General features: G+C 39.2%; 1 protein-coding gene across 1 annotated transcript in view; it reads left to right on the top strand.

Annotated features, from left to right (window-relative positions):
• The window catches only part of CFAP47 (cilia and flagella associated protein 47), a 496,124-nt gene that overhangs the window by 19,458 nt on the left and 459,326 nt on the right, over window positions 1-17,340 (top strand). The window contains exons 8-10 of the mRNA XM_043459762.1: window positions 1,595-1,830; window positions 14,394-14,583; window positions 15,275-15,488. Coding sequence (XP_043315697.1) covers window positions 1,595-1,830; window positions 14,394-14,583; window positions 15,275-15,488 — 640 coding nt within the window. The remainder of the gene's footprint in view (window positions 1-1,594; window positions 1,831-14,393; window positions 14,584-15,274; window positions 15,489-17,340) is intronic.

Genomic DNA, 17,340 nt, shown 5'->3' with positions numbered 1-17,340 from the left:
TCAAAGAGAAAATAAAAATATAGGCAGAGGAGAGATGAAATCCAGAAAGATGACCATGGCAAGATAAGAGTCTAGAAGATTTGAGTGTTGGTATGAGTGATGTCATTGAGCAGAGATGAACAGTATTCCTAGGGCAGAAATTGATTGCTCTGTTACTATTTATGCCATAGTTGGTGATACTGAGCTCTGTCTGCTGATCATAGACAGAACATTTATTCTAGGCTTTCAAGTTAATCTAATTTTCAGTGGCTAGAGATAGAGATGCTAGGTTTGCCTTAGAATCTTGGATTGGCTAGTAACAGCATGAGTGAAGAAATATAAACCCTATTTTGGGGATTCTAGTTGTAATACTTTCTCTGCAAAACTATTCTTTCACTCAATCAGAGCCCTCATTTCATACTGACTACCTTCTTTTCTAGTACTGTATCTCCAAAACTTCATATTTACATTGTTTCTCAGCTTATATTCCATTGTTCATAATTTTAATCACTTTCCCCCAAGTATATGTAAATCTCTTGGCTCAACTCCCACTGTGACTGAGTGGAAAACCTCTAATCTGATTCAATTCAACTCTCAGCCTACTCCAGGGCTGCACCTCAGAAGCTAATTGGGCCAGTGAAGAACACAAAACCATTAATCCCAACTGAGTCCTGGCCTTTGCCATTCCTGCTACATTCCTCCACTCATTCACTTTCTCCTGATCTTAGTATTCACCCAGCTTCTCTTCTCGCCTGAAAACCCCAATCCTTCCTCCTTTACCTTCACTCTAAGTTGACAACTACAATAAGTGACCTAATAAGACATTTCCACTTGGATTTCTACCAGATGTCTCACACTTAACATGTCCAAAAAGAACTATTGGTTTCCCCATAGCCTGTCCCTCCTGAAGTCTTTCCTGCCTCAAGAAATGACTTCATTTCTTCCATCACTTCATTCCATCACTTCAGTTGCTTATGCCAAAAACCTTAGTATCATCATTTATTGTGTTCAATCTCTGATTCTACTGTAATCAGTCAGCAAATTTTGTTATCTCTACTGTCGAAAGTATATCTTATGTCGGATCATTTCTTACCATTCTTCTACTACTCTTCTGCAGCCGTACTTCATTCCTGAGGGTTGTTTTTTTTTGAGCATGCCAAGTCATTCCTATGTTAGAGTCTTTGTATTTGCTGTTTTCTGTATTTAGAATACACTTAAAAAAATTTTTTTCCCATGATTTTCTTCCAGGGTCCTTTATATCTTTGCTCACGTCTCCCTATCCGTTCTTTTTGGAGTTCCCCATATAAATGAGCAGCCCCAAGACATTGTACTCTGTTTCACCTTACTTTACCTATTTATTTTGTTGTCAGTGTCACCTCACTAGAATGTAAAATCCATGAGAGCAAGGACATCGCCTGTTTTATTCACTATTGTACCCCCAAGGCCTAGAAAAATACCGACACAGAGAAGGCATTCAGAAACTTTGTTGAATGAAAGATTGAATTAGATACCCATGTCTCATCAAGTCTTTCAGATGACACTATTTGGACTGAGCAAATATATTCTGGGTTCCCAAAACACTATTAATATTAACAGACTATTACTGCTTTTACAGGTGACTCGTTTCAGAAAGTGGAATTAGCCCTGACAGGCTCAGGACTTCCAGTCTTACTTCAGTTTGATCCTGGAAGGGTTCTTACTTTTGCACCTTGTTTCATGGGTGGACATTCAGAGATTCATTGTGTTATGCAAAATCGATCCAAATCCCTTCCTCTGATGTACCACTTTAAAAAAACTGCACATTTTAAAATTGACCCTCAAAAGGGCAAGATTGATGAAGGATGTATGCAGGTAAGATTATCATTCTATGCTTTCACATGCTTTAAATAGTTTAAGGTTGACTAAAAAGCCATGCAGAGGATAAAAGCCTACATTTGTTGCACCAATGTTTAGAAATTTAATCTCTTTTGTGGCCTAGTTATGAATACTTTTGTATCGGTACCTGTACAATATTCGTAATTATTTCTTACGTGCCTTTCATGTGCCAAAATAAAAAACCAACCAACTGTAGAGAAAGTAAAGAAGTGCAAAACATAGTTACTGCTCTTATGGATTTTTTTTTTCCCGAGAGAGTATGTATCTATGTGCCCAGGAGGTTGACCCCTAAACTTAAATATCCAGCGCGGAGCTTTGACCCTCTCTCACAAGGGTGGATCCAGGAATGAGCCTGGAGCCCGTGTCTAGGGCAGTGGAACCGCAGGGACCAGAGGCGGGAAGCCTCTGAGCCCGCGGCTGCTGGTAGCAGCAAATGGTGAAACTGCCGTGGGAACCAGGCCGTCTTCCCGATCCCAAGAGCTGAGGATGGTTGGCCAAGCTTTGGCGCACACATGTGGGGGAAGTGGAAGTCCAGTGCCATGTGCAGAAGCTGCAGCCTGGTTCCGACCCAGTGCCAGGAGAGAGGTGGCGGCGGCGGTTTTGCCACCAAGAGGCCCAGGTCTTGCACTCCTGTGAGGCGAGGCGGAAGGGGGAAAGCAGGCCCTAGAGTCTGAGGACTAGCCGAGGCATGCATCCTCCCAGGCCCGCTCTTGAGAGGCTGGTGTGGAAGGCGCCCTGCAACTGACTGGTCATGGGCACCGTGCATCGGGGGCACAGTGAGGCGTGGGGGGTCGAGGCTGGCGTCAGGAGGCTCGCCGTCACCCGCGGAGTGCAGGAGGACAAGTCTCGGCTCAGGTGCTGGTAGTTCGGGATGGGCTCCTACAGCGCCTCCTGCTGGCGCGGCGGGGACGCGTGCGGCCGCCGCAGCCAGGTCGCCACCTGGGGCCGCGCTGCCGGCGGGGTCCATCCAGGTGGGCGGTGTACCGGGGCCGCTCCCGGACCTTGGCGGCTTGGGTCCCGCTGGCCGCGGCTGCGTGGGCAGTGGATGCACCCCAGCTCTGGCCATGAGCCCCGGGCGGTGAGCGGACCCAGCCCGCGCCGCCCGGCCCGGTACCCTGGCCTGGAGCAGCCCCGGGGGATGAACCTGGGACGCCGCCTCCTCCTCTCCAACGCTCTGCTGGGTAAGAAATTTTTTAATGCACTACGGAAGCGTCAGACATACACACAAACAGGTAGGGTTCAAGAAGAATGCCAAATGTCTTAAAACAAGATCTGTAACAAGGTGATATAGAACCTCCAGAAAAAGAGACGCAGATGTATAGAACAGACGTTTGGACTCTGTGGGAGAAGGCGAGGGTGGGATGATCTGAGAGAATAGCACTGAAACATGTATATTATCAAGTGTGAAACAGATCGCCAGTCCAGGTTTGATGCATGAGACATGTGCTCAGGGCTGGTGCACTGGGATGACCCAGAGGGGTGGGATGGGGAGGGAGGGGGGAGGGGGTTCAGGAGTTGTAAATCCATGACTGATTCATATCGATGTATGGCCAAAACCACTACAGTATTGTAATTAGCCTCCAACTAATATAAATAAATGGGGAAAAAAAGAACCTCCAGCCAGATAGAAAGGTCTGCCAAGATGGCAACATAAGAGCCAGACAGTGAAGGTTGAGTTGAATTTTCAAATTGGAAACAAAATGCTTAATTGACGGAGGCCTTGGAGAGCTTCCCATGCAGAGCACAGAAGTTGAACGCCAAGACATACCTGTGAGCGCTAAGGACACTTTCTAGATGTCAGGTTTGCTTTTCCTCACTCCTCAGTTCTTTCCCAGATCGTCTGCCACTTGTTTTGTGTTTGTTTTAAGTAAACTTTTATTGAATGTAGCTGCTCTTATTTGTTGCCTATTGTCTATAGCTGCTTTCATGCTACAAGGGCAGGTTAAATAGTTGTGAGTTGTATGGTTCATAAAGCCTAAATAGTTACTGTCTGGTAATTAACAGAAAAAGTTTGCTGAGTCTTGCTCTAAACACCATTAGACAGGAGTGGTTTATTTCACCTGGGGTTCTTACCTTATCATCTTTCCTCCGATGCATAGTGGTTTGGTTCATAAAGTTATTGATGGAAGCTTTCTCCCAGTTGCAATCAAGAGCTATTGTATACATGTTTAAATGCATGCAGTTAATATGTATAACTCTTCCTGCTTCATTAGAATGACACTCCCTCCCCCCATTTTCAATAGAGCTAATTAGTCTTCAGAGAATAACACATGCTAACCATTATGCAAAACATTGTCATTTTAATGGCTTCTTAGACTAAGCACAGCACAGCACATAGACTTCCTTTAGTCTGTCTCTTAATCTTACCAGCGTAATTCATTTTCTCCAGTAACCTGCATATCTTTCAAAACATAGCTGATTTTCTCTGATCAGAGAAGCTCACAAGGATCACAGGAATCTGGTCAATTTCTCTTAGCAGCCAGCTCCAAGTGTTAAAGAGTTTGAAGCTGAGAGACTGATTATCAATTTCCTACAGAAGCACTTTACACAAGGAAGAGAGAGTGGAGAGGAAGTTGAGAAAGAATGTAGTGAGCGGAACAAAATGAGTGAAAGATTTTAAAATAGCAGTGTTTTAGAAAAGATGGAAAATAATAGCCCAAAGAAAATAAAGGCTCTGATGAATTTATAATGTGGAAGGATATGTCCTACATCCTCTGTGATACTTTACTTTTGCTAGTTGAAATAAGATGTTTCAGAACTTATTGTGGCATCCAACTTCAATTTTGATTAGCATTATCTTAGGAATGGGCCAAGTACCCAGGAAACAAGAGAAATATTAAAGGATGAAATATATAGAGGGAAATGATAGTAATAGGCTATTTTTAAATTTGTGTGTGTGTGAGTCACTTCAGTTGTGTCCGACTCTTTGCAACCCTATGGACTGTAGCCCACCAGGCTCCTCTGTCCATGGAATTCTCCAGGCAAGAATGCTGGAGTGGGTTGCCATGACCTTATCCAGGGGATCTTCCCAACCCAGGTGTTGAACCTGCATCTCTTATGTCTCCTGCATTGGCAGTCGTGTTCCTTACCACTAGCACCACCTGTTCAGTTCAGTTCAGTTCAGTCACTCAGTCGTGTCTGACTCTTTGTGACCCCATGGACTGCAGGACACCAGGCCTTCCTGTCCATCACCAACTCCTGGAGTTCGCCCAAACCCATGTCCATCGAGTCGGTGATGCCATCCAACCATCAAATCCTGTGCCGTATCCTTCTCCTCCTGCCCTCAATCTCTCCCAGCATCAGGGTCTTTTCAAATGAGTTAGCTCTTCACATCAGGTGGCCAAAGTATTGGAGTTTCAGCTTTAACATCAGTCCTTTCAATGAATATTCAGGATTGATTTCCTTTAGGATGGACTGGTTGGATCTCCTTGCAGTCCAAGGGACTCTCAAGAATCTTCTCCAACACCACAGTTCAAAAGCATCAATTCTTCCGCACTCAGCATTCTTTATAGTCCAACTCTCACATCCATACATGACTACTGGAAAAACCATAGCCTTGACTAGATGGACCTTTGTTGGCAAAGTAATGTCTCTGCTGTTTAATATGCTGTCTAGGTTGGTCATCACTTTTCTTCCAAGGAGTAAGCGTCTTTTAATTTCATGGCTGCAGTTACCATCTGCAGTGATTTTGGAGCCCCCCAAAATAAAGTCTGCCACTGTTTCCCCATCTGTTTGCCATGAAGTGATGGGGCCAGATGCCATGATCTTAGTTTTCTGAATGTTGAGCTTTAAGCCAACTTTTTCACTCTCCTCTTTCACTTGCATCAAGAGTCTCTCTAGTTCTTCTTCACTTTTTGCCATAAGGGTGGTGTCATCTGCATATATGAGGTTATTGATATTTCTCCTGGCAGTCTTGATTCCAGCTTGTACTTCATATAGCCAAGCATTTCTCATGATGTACTCTGCATATAAGTTAAATAAGCAGGGTGACAATGTACAGCCTTGACATACTCCTTTTCCTATTTGGAACCAGTCTGTTGTTCCATGTCCAGTTCTAACTGTTGCTTCATGACCTGCATACAGATTTCTCAAGAGGCAGGTCAGGTGGTCTGGTATTCCATCTTTTTCAGAATTTTCCACAGTTTGTGGTGATCCACACAGTCAAAGGCTTTGGCATAGTCAATAAAGCAGAAATAGATGTTTTTATGGAACTCTCTTGCTTTTTTGATGATCCAGTGGAGGTTGGCAATTTGATCTCTGGTTCCTCTGCTTTTTTGAAAACCATCTTGAACATCTGGAAGTTCATAGTTCGCATATTGTTGAAGCCTGGCTTGGAGAATTTTGAGCATTACTTTACTAGCGTGTGAGATGAGTGCAATTGTGCGGTAGTTTGAGCATTCTTTGGCATTTCCTTCCTTTGGGATTGGAATGAAAAGTGACCTTTTTCAGTCCTGTGGCCACTGCTAGATTTTCCAAATTTGCTGGTATATTGAGTGCAGCACTTTCACAGCATCATCTTTTAGGATTTGAAATAGCTCAACTGGAATTCCATCACCTCCACTAGCTTTGTTCATAGTGATGCTTCCTAAGGCCCATTTAACTTCGCATTCCAGGATGTCTGGCTCTAGGTGAGTGATCACACCATCGTGATTATCTGGGTCGTGAAGATCTTTTTTGGATAGTTTCTCTCTGTATTCTTGCCACCTCTCCTTAACATCTTCTGGTTCTGTTAGGTCCATACCATTTCTGTTCTTTATTGAGCCCATCTTTGCATGAAATTTTCACTTGGTATCTCTAATTTTCCCGAAGAAATCTTTACTCTTTCCCATTCTATTGTTTTCCTGTATTTCTGTGCATTGATTTCTGAGGAAGGCTTGCTTATCTCTCCTTGCTGTTCTTTGGATCTCTGCATTCAAATGGGTGTATCTTGCCTTTTCTTCTTTGCTTTTGGCTTCTCTTCTTTTCACAGCTATTTGTAAGGCCTCCTCAGACAGCCATTTTGCTTTTTTGCATTTCTTTTTCTTGGGGATGGTCTTGATCCCTGTCTCCTGTACAGTGTCACGAATCTCTGTCCATAGTTCATCAGGCACTTTATCAGATTTAGTCCTTTAAATCTATTTCTGACTTCCACTGTATAATCGTAAGGGATTTGATTTAGGTCATACCTGAATGGTCTAGTAGTTTTCCCTACTTTCTTCAATTTAAGTCTGAATTTGGCAATAAGGAGTTCATGATCTGAGCCACAATCAGCTCCCAGTCTTGTTTTTGCTGACTGTATAGAGCTTCTCCATCTTTGGCTGCAAAGAATATGATCAATCTGATTTCAGTGTTGACCATCTGGTGATGTCCATGTGTAGAGTCTTCTCCTGTGTTGTTGGAAGAGGGTGTTTGCTGTGACCAGAGCGTTCTCTTGGCAAAACTCTATTAGCCTTTGCCCTGCTTCTTTCCGTACTCCAAGGCCAAATTTGCCTGTTACTCCAGGTGTTTCTTGACTTCCTACTTTTGCATTCCAGTCCCCTATAATGAAAAGGACATCTTTTTTGGGTGTTAGTTCTAGAAGGTCTTGTAGGTCTTCATAGAACCATTCAACTTCAGCTTCTTCAGCATTAGTGATCAGGGTATAGACTTGGATTACCTTGATATTGAATGGTTTGCCTTGGAGATGAACAGAGATCATTATGTCATTTTTGGGATTGCATCCAAGTACTGCATTTCAGAGTCTTTTGTTGACTATGATGGCTACTCCATTCTTCTAAGGGATTCCTGCCCACGGTAGTAGATATAATGGTCATCTGAATTAAATTCACCCATTCCAGCCCATTTTAGTTCACTGTTTTCTAAAATGTCAACATTCACTCTTGCCATCTCCTGTTTGACCACTTCCAATTTGCCTTCATTCATGGACCTAACATTCCAGGTTCCTATGCAATATTGCTCTTTACAGCTTCAGACCTTGCTTCTATCACCAGTCACATCCACAACTGGGTGTTGTTTTTGCTTCGGCTTGGTCCCTTCATTCTTTCTGGAGTTATTTCTCTACTGATCTCCAGTAGCATATTGGGCACCTAGCAACCTGGGGAGTTCATCAGTGTCCTATCTTTTTGCCTTTTCATACTGCTCATGGGGTTCTCAAGGGAAGAATACTAAAGTGGTTTGCCATTCCCTTCTCCAGTGGACCACATTTTCTCAGAACTTCCACCATGACCTGTCCGTCTTGGGTGGCCCTGCATGGCATGGCTCATAGTTTCATTGAATTAGACAAGGCTGTGGTCCATGTGATTAGATTGGCTAGTTGTCTGCGATTGTGGTTTTCAGTCTGTCTGCCCTCTGATGGAGAAGGATAAGAGGTTTATGGAAGCTTCCTGATGGGAGAGACTGACTGAGGGGGAAACTGGGTCTTGTTCTGGTAGGTGGGGCCATGCTCAGTAAATCTCTAATCCAATTTTCTGTTGATGGGTGGGGCTGTGTTCCCTCCTTGTTATTTACCTGGGGCCAAACTGTGGTGAAGGTAATGAAGACAATGGCGACCTCCTTCAGAAGATCCCATGCATGTACTGCTACACTCAGTGCCCCCAACCCTGCAACAGGCCACCACTGACCCACGCCTCCACTGGAGACTCCTGGACACTCACGGGCAAGTCTGGGTCAGTGTCTTGTGGGGTCACTGCTCCTTTCTCTGGGTCCTGGTGCACAGAAGCTTCTGTTTGTGCCCTCCAGGTGTCTATTTCCCAATCCTCTGTAAGTTCTGGCAGCTCTATGGTGGGGTTAATGGCGACCTCCTCGAAGAGGGCTTATACCATACCCAGGTCTGCTGCACCCAGAGCCCCCGCCCCTGCGGCAGTCCACTGTTGACCCATACCTCCACAGAAGACACTCAGAGTTCTGTCTCAGTCTCTGTGGGGTCCCCGGGTCCTGGTGCACACAAGGTTTGTTTCAGCCCTCTGAGTGTCTCTGGCAGGAATGGGGTTTGATTCTAAATGCAAATTCGCCCCTCCGCCATCTTGCTGGGGCTTCTCCTCTGCCCTTGCACATGGGCTATCTCCTCACAGTTGCTCCAGCAAAGCACAGCCACCTGGGAAGGCTTTTAGTTTATGGTAGGAATAAAGTTAGTTACAGTTGATTAGGGGTGGGCTGTCCCTAATGGTTATATTGAGAAAAATGTAGGATGGCCAACAATTTAAGTGGATGCCATATGAAAATGTTAATTCAGTTTGAGTGAAGAGGGCATATCTGAGTGTTTAGAGAAGATACATGGGTGACAGTTGATAAATATGTGGGTGAAGAGATAATGAATCACTGTTGAGAAAGGAACATTTAAAGAGGGTGTAATAAAGGGTCTTTTCTTTCATATTACATGAATTTTTTTCTGTTCACATAGGTTTTTAATTTCTGTAATGCAAGACAGACCTGAAGTATATTTGCCACTTAAATTTTGTCAGCATATAATCTTCTGGGCATAAAAAGGAATATATACTTTTGTACACCTTTGAAATCAATTTGGAAATTTCACATTGAGTGGGGCTCCTGGGAACTCCCTATGCTATATAAAATTTTCAAACTCAAAAAATCCCATACCTGATAGTTAATTTCCTAACATAATTTTTAGCCCTCTACATTTCTAGATTTCTTGAGCAGTTATAAGTTTCAAATTAATAAAAAATGAATGTAAGAAGTGTAGGGGACACTGGAGAACTATGACTTCCACAGGCTGGTCAAATAGCCTCTAAGTATTTGGAAGTATGGTAAGATTATTATTTTCCTTTAATATCAACTTTATTGAAGCATCATTCCATACCATAAAATTTACACACTTAAGTATACAACTCAGTGGTAATTAGTGTAGTCACAGAATTGCGTGACTGTTAGCACTGTCTAATTTCACAATGTTAGCATCACCCCAAAGAGAAACACAATGTCCTTTAGTGATCACTCCCCCTGCTTCCCATTTCTCAGCCCCTGGTAACCACAAATCTCTTCTATCCCTATAAATTTTTCCTGTTCTTGACATGTCATATAAATATAGTCATATAGTATGTAGGCTTGTTTCTATTTTCTTTGATTTAGCATATCTTCAAGATTCATCAGTGTTGAAGTATCAGTACCCCATTGTTTTTATGGCCAAATCATATCCCATGGTATGGCTATACTACCTTTTGTTTATCCATTCATCAGTTGATGGCCATTTGAATTGTTTCTACCTTTTGGTGGTTGTGAAGAATGCTGCTATAAACATTCATATGGAAGTTTTTATATGGATATGTTTTCTTATGTATGTAGGTTTTACTATAGAAACAAAGTGTAATAAAACAAAGGGGGAACTTTAAAACTTTGAATACAGATCAAGGTGCTCTGAGGGATATAGCGGTAAATATACAGTTTATAATTGCCCCACACATCCCCAGTTTTATGCTCAATGTTCTTTATTTGTCCTCAGCTTTATTGAGGTATAATTGACAAATAGGACTAAGGTGCACATGAGTTGGGAGGATCCCCTGGAGGAGGCATGGCAACCCGCTCCAGTATTCTTGCCTGCAGAATCCCCATGGACAGAGGAGCCTGGTGGGCTACAGTCTGTAGAGTCGCAGAGACAACTGAAGTGACTTAGCATGCATATGGAAGAAGGCAATGGCACCCCACTCCAGTACTCTTGCCTGGAAAATCCCATGGACGGAGGAGCCTGGTAGGCTGCAGTCCACGGGGTCACTGGGGGTCGGACATGACTGAGCGACTTCACTTCCACTTTTCACTTTCATGCGTTGGAGAAGGAAATGGCAACCCACTCCAGTGTTCTTGCCTGGAGAATCCCAGGGACATGGGAGCATGGTGGGCTGCCGTCTATGGGGTCGCACAGAGTCGGACACAACTGAAGTGACTTGGCAGAAGCAGCATGCTTACATGCAAGGTGCACAATTGTTTTGATAAATGTGTACATTGTGAAATGATCAACACAGTTAATCTAATTAACATATTCATCACCTCACATTTTTACATCTTGTTTTTATGGTGAGAACATATAAGATTTACCCTCTTCGTAAGCTGTAGGTATACAATATAGTATTGTTCACTATAGTCATCATGCTGTACATTAGATCTCCAGAATTTACTCATCTTAAACAACTGAAACTTTGTACTCTTTTGACCAACATCTCCCTATTTCCACCCCCACCCCTCTCCCCTGCCCCAGGTAGCCACCATTCTACTCTGTCCTTCCAAGAATTTGACTATTTTTAACTCACATATATTTCACATGTAAATTTCATGTAATATTTGTCTTTCTGTGTGTGGCTCGTTTCATTCAGAATAATGTTCTTCGAGTTCATCCATGTTGTCAGGAATGGCAGTATTTCCTTCTTTTTTAAGGCTGAACGACATTCCACTGTGTGTGTACTATATCTTCTTTATTCATTTGTTGATGAACATTGAGGTTGTTTTTGATTCTTGACTATTGCAAATAATGCTGCAATGAACATGGGAATGCAGATTTTTCTTGGAGATACTGATTTCATTTCCTTTGGATATATACTTAAAAGGGGGATTTCTGGATCATATGGTAGTTCTATTTCTAATTTTTTTGACATGTCCTCATACTATTTTCCCTAATTGCTGTCTAATTGCTATATCAGTTTACATCCCCACCAACAGCAAACACCAAAAAAGGTTCATTTTTCTTCATAACCTCAGCAACCTTTGTTATCTGATTTTTTTTGATAAATGACCATTTCAACAGGTGGGATGTAATAGCTCATTGAGGTTTTGATTTGCATTTCCCTAATGATTAGTGATGTTGAGCACTTTCTCATATACCTTTTGCCATTCATATGTCTTCTTTGGAGAAATGTGTATTCAAGTGCTCTGCCCGTTTGTTAACCAGGTTATTAATTTGCTTTTGATTTGTAAGTGTTCCTTATATATTTTCCATATTAACCCTTTATCACATATATGGTTCACAAGTATTTTTTTCCCTCTATAGGATGTCTCTTTACTATGTGGACTGTTTCTTTTGCTGTGCAAAAGCTTTTTAGTTTGATGCAGTCTTGTCTATTTTTCACTTTTGTTGCCTGTGCTTTGGAAGTCTTATTCAAAAAATTGTTCTCAAGACCAAATATGTGATGTTTCGTGGCAAAGGAGTTGTACATAGTTGGACATAGTGATTGATCCTTTGTGTGTGTTACTGAATTTGAATTTGAATTGTTTGATAGTATTTGGTAGAGTTTTGCACATATATTCATAAAGGACATTAGTTTGTAGTTTTCTTGAATGCCTTTTTACATTAGAGTGAAACTGGTATCATGGAAAGAGAAAGCGTTATCTTTAATTTTTGGAATACTTTGTGAAGAATTGGTGCTCATTCTTCATTAAATGTCCAGTAAAAGTCACCATCAAATCCATCTGATTCTGGACTTCTCTTTGTCAGAAGTTTTCAGATTTCTGTTTCAATCTCTAGTTATCCTATGGCTATTCAGATATTCTGCTTCTTCTAGAACCATGTTCAGAAGTTTGTGTCTTAGGATTTGTCCGTGTCATCTAGGTTATCTAATTGGTTGGCATGTGATTATTTATTGTTTTATTGTTCTGTCATACTCATTTTTATTGATATAGAGTGGTAGTGATATACTCTCTTTTATTCCTGATTTTAAGAAATTGAGTTTTTGCTGTTGTTGATTTTGGCTTGGTGAGTCTAGCTCAAGTTTTTTTCAATATTGTTAATCATTAAAAGACATAGTTTCAGGTTTGTTGATTTTCTCTATTGCTTTCTGTTCTCTCTTTCATGGTTATTCCTTTCCTTTTGTTTGCTTTGTTTACTTCCTTTTGTTCTTCTTTTTTCTATTTCCTAAGATGGAGGTTAGGTTATTGATAAAAGGCCTTTATCTTTTTTTAATATTGGTGCTTACTGCTATAAATTTACTTCTAATCACTGCTTTTGCTGCATCCCATAAGTTTTGGTATGTTGAGTTTTAGTTTTTCTTTATCTCAAAGTTTTCTCTAATTTCTCTTGAAATTTCTTCTTTGACCTATTGGTTACTTAGAAGTGTGTTATTTAATTTCCACATATTTATGAGTTTCCTGCATTCTCTTGTCTTTATTTGTCCTTTTAAACAATTTCTATATTGATATGCTCTATTTTGTGAGATGTTCTCATACTGCCTTTAAGTTTTTAGACATGTTTTTCTTCAGTCTTTTGAACATATTTATAATAGTTGACTTATTGTCTTTGTTTAATAACTCTAACAGTTGAGTTTCCTCAGGGACAGTTTCTATTTATTAGGTTGGTACAAAAGTAACTGTGGTTTCAGACCATGAATTTTAAATCATTATAACTAGGCAGAAATACATCTTTATAAATCAAAATAGAAACCATTATGATCAACACATTTTGCCAATGAGAAATAAGTTTGTTTATTCCTGTAGCATAAAAACCCATGCTATGAAGTTTGACGAACTCTTGGAAAGCATTTTCTGCCTCCTGCTGGTTGTGGAAGTGTTTTCCCTGCAAAAAGTTTTCAAGATGCTTGAAGAAGTGGTAGTTGATTGGCAAGAGATCAAGTGAATGTGGCGAATGAGGCTAAACTTTGTAGCCTGATTCATTCAACTTTTGAAGTGTTCATTGTGCAATATTTTAGGTAATTCTCAAATCGCTGAGAAGTTAATTTTGACAATTTTCCCAGTGTTCTCTTTCTGTTTGTGAAGGAGTAACTTTTTGGAGGCCTTTATTCTGCCATTCTGGAAGTATTTCAGTACCACTAATCTTAATTTTTTTCTTAGATAGTTTTCTAATAATGTGTATCTTAAAGATTTGTCAGAGCTGTATATGATGTTTCTAAAGACTTTAATTTCACCATCAATAAACTAGCTTGCCTTAAAATTTTGTAAGCAACATTTTTTATTTTCTTTTTATTTAATCCTAACAGTTTTCTGTTTTCTTAATCCATTTCAGCTGCTATAAGAATATACCATAGACTGCACAGTTTATAAGCAACTGAAACTTATTTCTAACTGTTCTGGAGGTTGGAAATCCCAGATTGGAGTGCTCGCATGGTCAGGTGTGGGCCCTCTTCCTGGGCACAGATTTCTTCTGATATCCTCACATGGTGGAAGGCTTCAGGAGCTCTGTGGACCCTCTTTTATAAAGGCACTAATTGTCTATATTATAAAGCATTAGAATTTAACAGAAGAATTTCAGAACTTCCCTGTTGGTTCAGTGGTTAAGACTCCTTACTTCCACTTCAGGACATGAGTTCAGTCCCTGGTTGTGGAACTAAGATCATGTATGTTGTATGAAATGGCAAAAAAAAAAAACCAAAACATGAGTTTTAGGGGTTCACAAATATTACCCAGGAATCGAACCCAAGTCTCCTGCATTGCAGGCAGGTTCTTCACCTGCTGAGTCACAAGGGAAGCCCAAAATATTCAGCCTATAGCAATTGATCACTTTTCTTCTTTTTTCAGAATGTGACATGTTCATTCATTCCACATCAAGTTGGAGTCTTTAAAGTGAAGCAATTTATAGAGATTATTGATCACTTTTCTTCTATTTTCAGAATGTGACATGTTCATTCATTCCACATCAAGTTGGAGTCTTTAAAGTGAAGCAATTTATAGAGATTATTGGCTCAGTGGCAGATGAAAATTTGCAGTCTTCATCACTGAAGCCTTTCCATCAGATATATTTATATTTTAATAGTGTCTGCAAGCCTTCCACCAAGAAAGTTGTGATGAAAGTTAATCCTGGTATGCTATTAGGGGTGCTTATCAATTATTAGTTACTCTAGGATTATCTTAACACATTAATGTTTAACTGTGTATATCAAATGTGATCTAATCTAATGCTTCTAAACTTTTGCATGCATCTGGGCCTATAAAAATATGTCACTGTCTTACATCCCATCATTGATTATTAAGCAGATCTTTGTTGAAGCCCAAATATTTGAATTTCCAGCAGATGCTGATGCTGCCATTTTGAAGATCTCACTTTGACTAGCACTGGTTTGGTGGTATATAAAATTTATTAAATATGTTAATATTTTATTATTTTACTTTTTTGAGTCTATAATATAAACCATTTTGACCATTCCATGGATTTTCTGATTGCTACTGTTTCAACTAATTCTCAGTTATCTCTTATACATTGAACCATATGAAATTGCTGATATTCAGTTCTCGTTATAAAAATTTCAGTTTCATGTGGGACAACCCAGTCCTTCAAGTTAACAGGTTTTAGTTTTTTTGCATGCATTTTTATCACTAATGCATACATTATTTTGCTAAATTGTTTTATGTAGATCCATTGATTAATTATTTGTATTTTCTGAATTTGCTTAGGGATTTAGTTTTAAGTTGGAAGCAGCACTCTAGTGTAATTGTTAATTCATAAAAGTTCAAAAAAAACCATGTTTAAACTTAATATTCAATTCTCTAACAGGTCTATCCCCTTTGGTCAGTAATCCTACGGGACAGTTTGTGGTGAAAGACTTGGTGCAGTACAAGAACCATGCACCTGTTGCGATGCTTCAGTCAGCCATGACACACATTCACAATCATAAGATAAAGAAAGAGTTAATAAAGGGTGCACTGATAGCCTTTCCCAACGACCGAGCTGCAAGTATCCGGTCTGGAGAAGACCATAAAAATTTCAGGTAATGCGCTATATTAAAAACCTGAAATTTCATAAGACATAATAACCAGCATGACATGCAGAGATCTTATCAGATCCTGCTGTAATAAATTAGTGATGGTAATAATAATAATAGTAAATTTTTTATTTTCAATATTTTTTTTTTTTTTTTTACTTTGGAGGAGTTGTTGTGGAATGCTACTGTATTTCCTTCATCTAACTTTTCATCTCTAATGTGTACTTGCCAGGATTTGTGAATGGTTTACCCAATAGTTCTTAAAATAGGCTGTTGACAAGTAGAGAAGAATAATAGAAATAATCATGTTTGAAAATGTATACAGTCCTCAGAATAGTCATGTTCATTAATTATGGCTGAGAGCTTGACTTTATCTAAGATTAAAAAATTTAAACTGTGATAAATCAGTTGTTCTCGTCTTCATTGTCATTATTGTCTTCATCCTTAGCATCATCTTTGTTCAATCTTCTCAAAGTCACATTTCCAACAGCTTTTCCAAAAATGAACGAAAATCTCACTGGTTATAAGAATTATAAGTGATAGTAAACCTTAACTTAAATTTATTGAAACTTGAAAGGAATTACTATCTTGTCAGTGCTTAGTGAGAATAAACTCAGTCATCCTGACATCTTTATTTTAGCCATTAGCTCAGGAATGGTTTTTATACATTTGAGGACAAACTGGATTTCTTTTCTGGATGCTTGTATGTTACCATACAACTGTCTAAACTCGATCATGCCCCGTAACATTCTTTACTTGTCTCTTTACCTTTGGTGAATCTTTAAACTCACTTACTTTTACAGTTATTTTCTTAAAATACAATTTGATTTTTTATGCCATGATTGTTTTATTATCCACAATTGCAAAATTTTAAGTTTTTATTAATATATAGTCTATTTTAAGATTTTATTTTACAAATTCCATCCATGTCAGTTTTTATCTCTCTTTTTGTAGTTGGCAAGTACTATAAAACACACAAGCATGATTATGCAGACTCTACTTTAAATAATTATACAATATAAGAAAAGGAAAACACTGCAAAGATAGCTGTGGAAATATTACTTTTAAATGTATTATTTTCAATTATTTCCAATGCTTATATAAATATATCTATATACAGATATAGTGTGTTAATGTAACATTAATATTTTATTGGTAAGGCAATATTAATCAGATGATCTAAAATGCCAGGATTTTTTTTTTTTTTTTTTGAGGAAGGCTAACCTAAACATTTTATATTTATCCCATGGCCATAATTATATTTTTTCTCTCAATTTACTCATTTCCATACTAACAGAAATACAAAATTTAGTTATTTTCTGGCTAGCAATTAGTAGTGAAAATTCAAATAATGACATTTTACAGTGTATTAACTTGGTAATTATAATTGCTATTTTATTTTTTAATGCATTTTACCTTTTCAATTTTTGAGAAGAAAATAAGGTAAGAATTTTGTCTAGTTTTATTTAATGCAGTATATATCTTGTGTTTAGAATAGTGTGTTATAATAGGCACTAGAAATAGTAAAGATTTCTTTAATGAATGAGGGAAAATGTCATATTTACATAGTAATTTTTTTTTTTGCCTGTACTTTGCACACTTTAAAAAATCACCTACTCAAAGATTCAGAGGTATTTCTTAAAGTTTGTTCTTTAAGGATCTCATAAGCATTTAGATATGTTAGTCACCAGCATTTGTCACTTCAGGCACCTACTCTACTACTCACTTCTAAGTCCTGCCTTTTCTTCTTGCTACAGACACAGGGACTTCAGATATAGGAATTATTTCTAGATTCTAAAGGTAAAGAATCTACCTGCAATGCAGGAGACCTGGGTTTGATCCCTGGGTTAGGAAGACC

Source organism: Cervus canadensis, chromosome X (genome assembly GCF_019320065.1).
Source record: "Cervus canadensis isolate Bull #8, Minnesota chromosome X, ASM1932006v1, whole genome shotgun sequence".
In the NCBI taxonomy this organism is placed as follows: Eukaryota; Metazoa; Chordata; class Mammalia; order Artiodactyla; family Cervidae; genus Cervus; species Cervus canadensis.
Note: the sequence above shows the minus strand (reverse complement) of the source record. Positions and strands in the feature narration are given on the sequence as shown.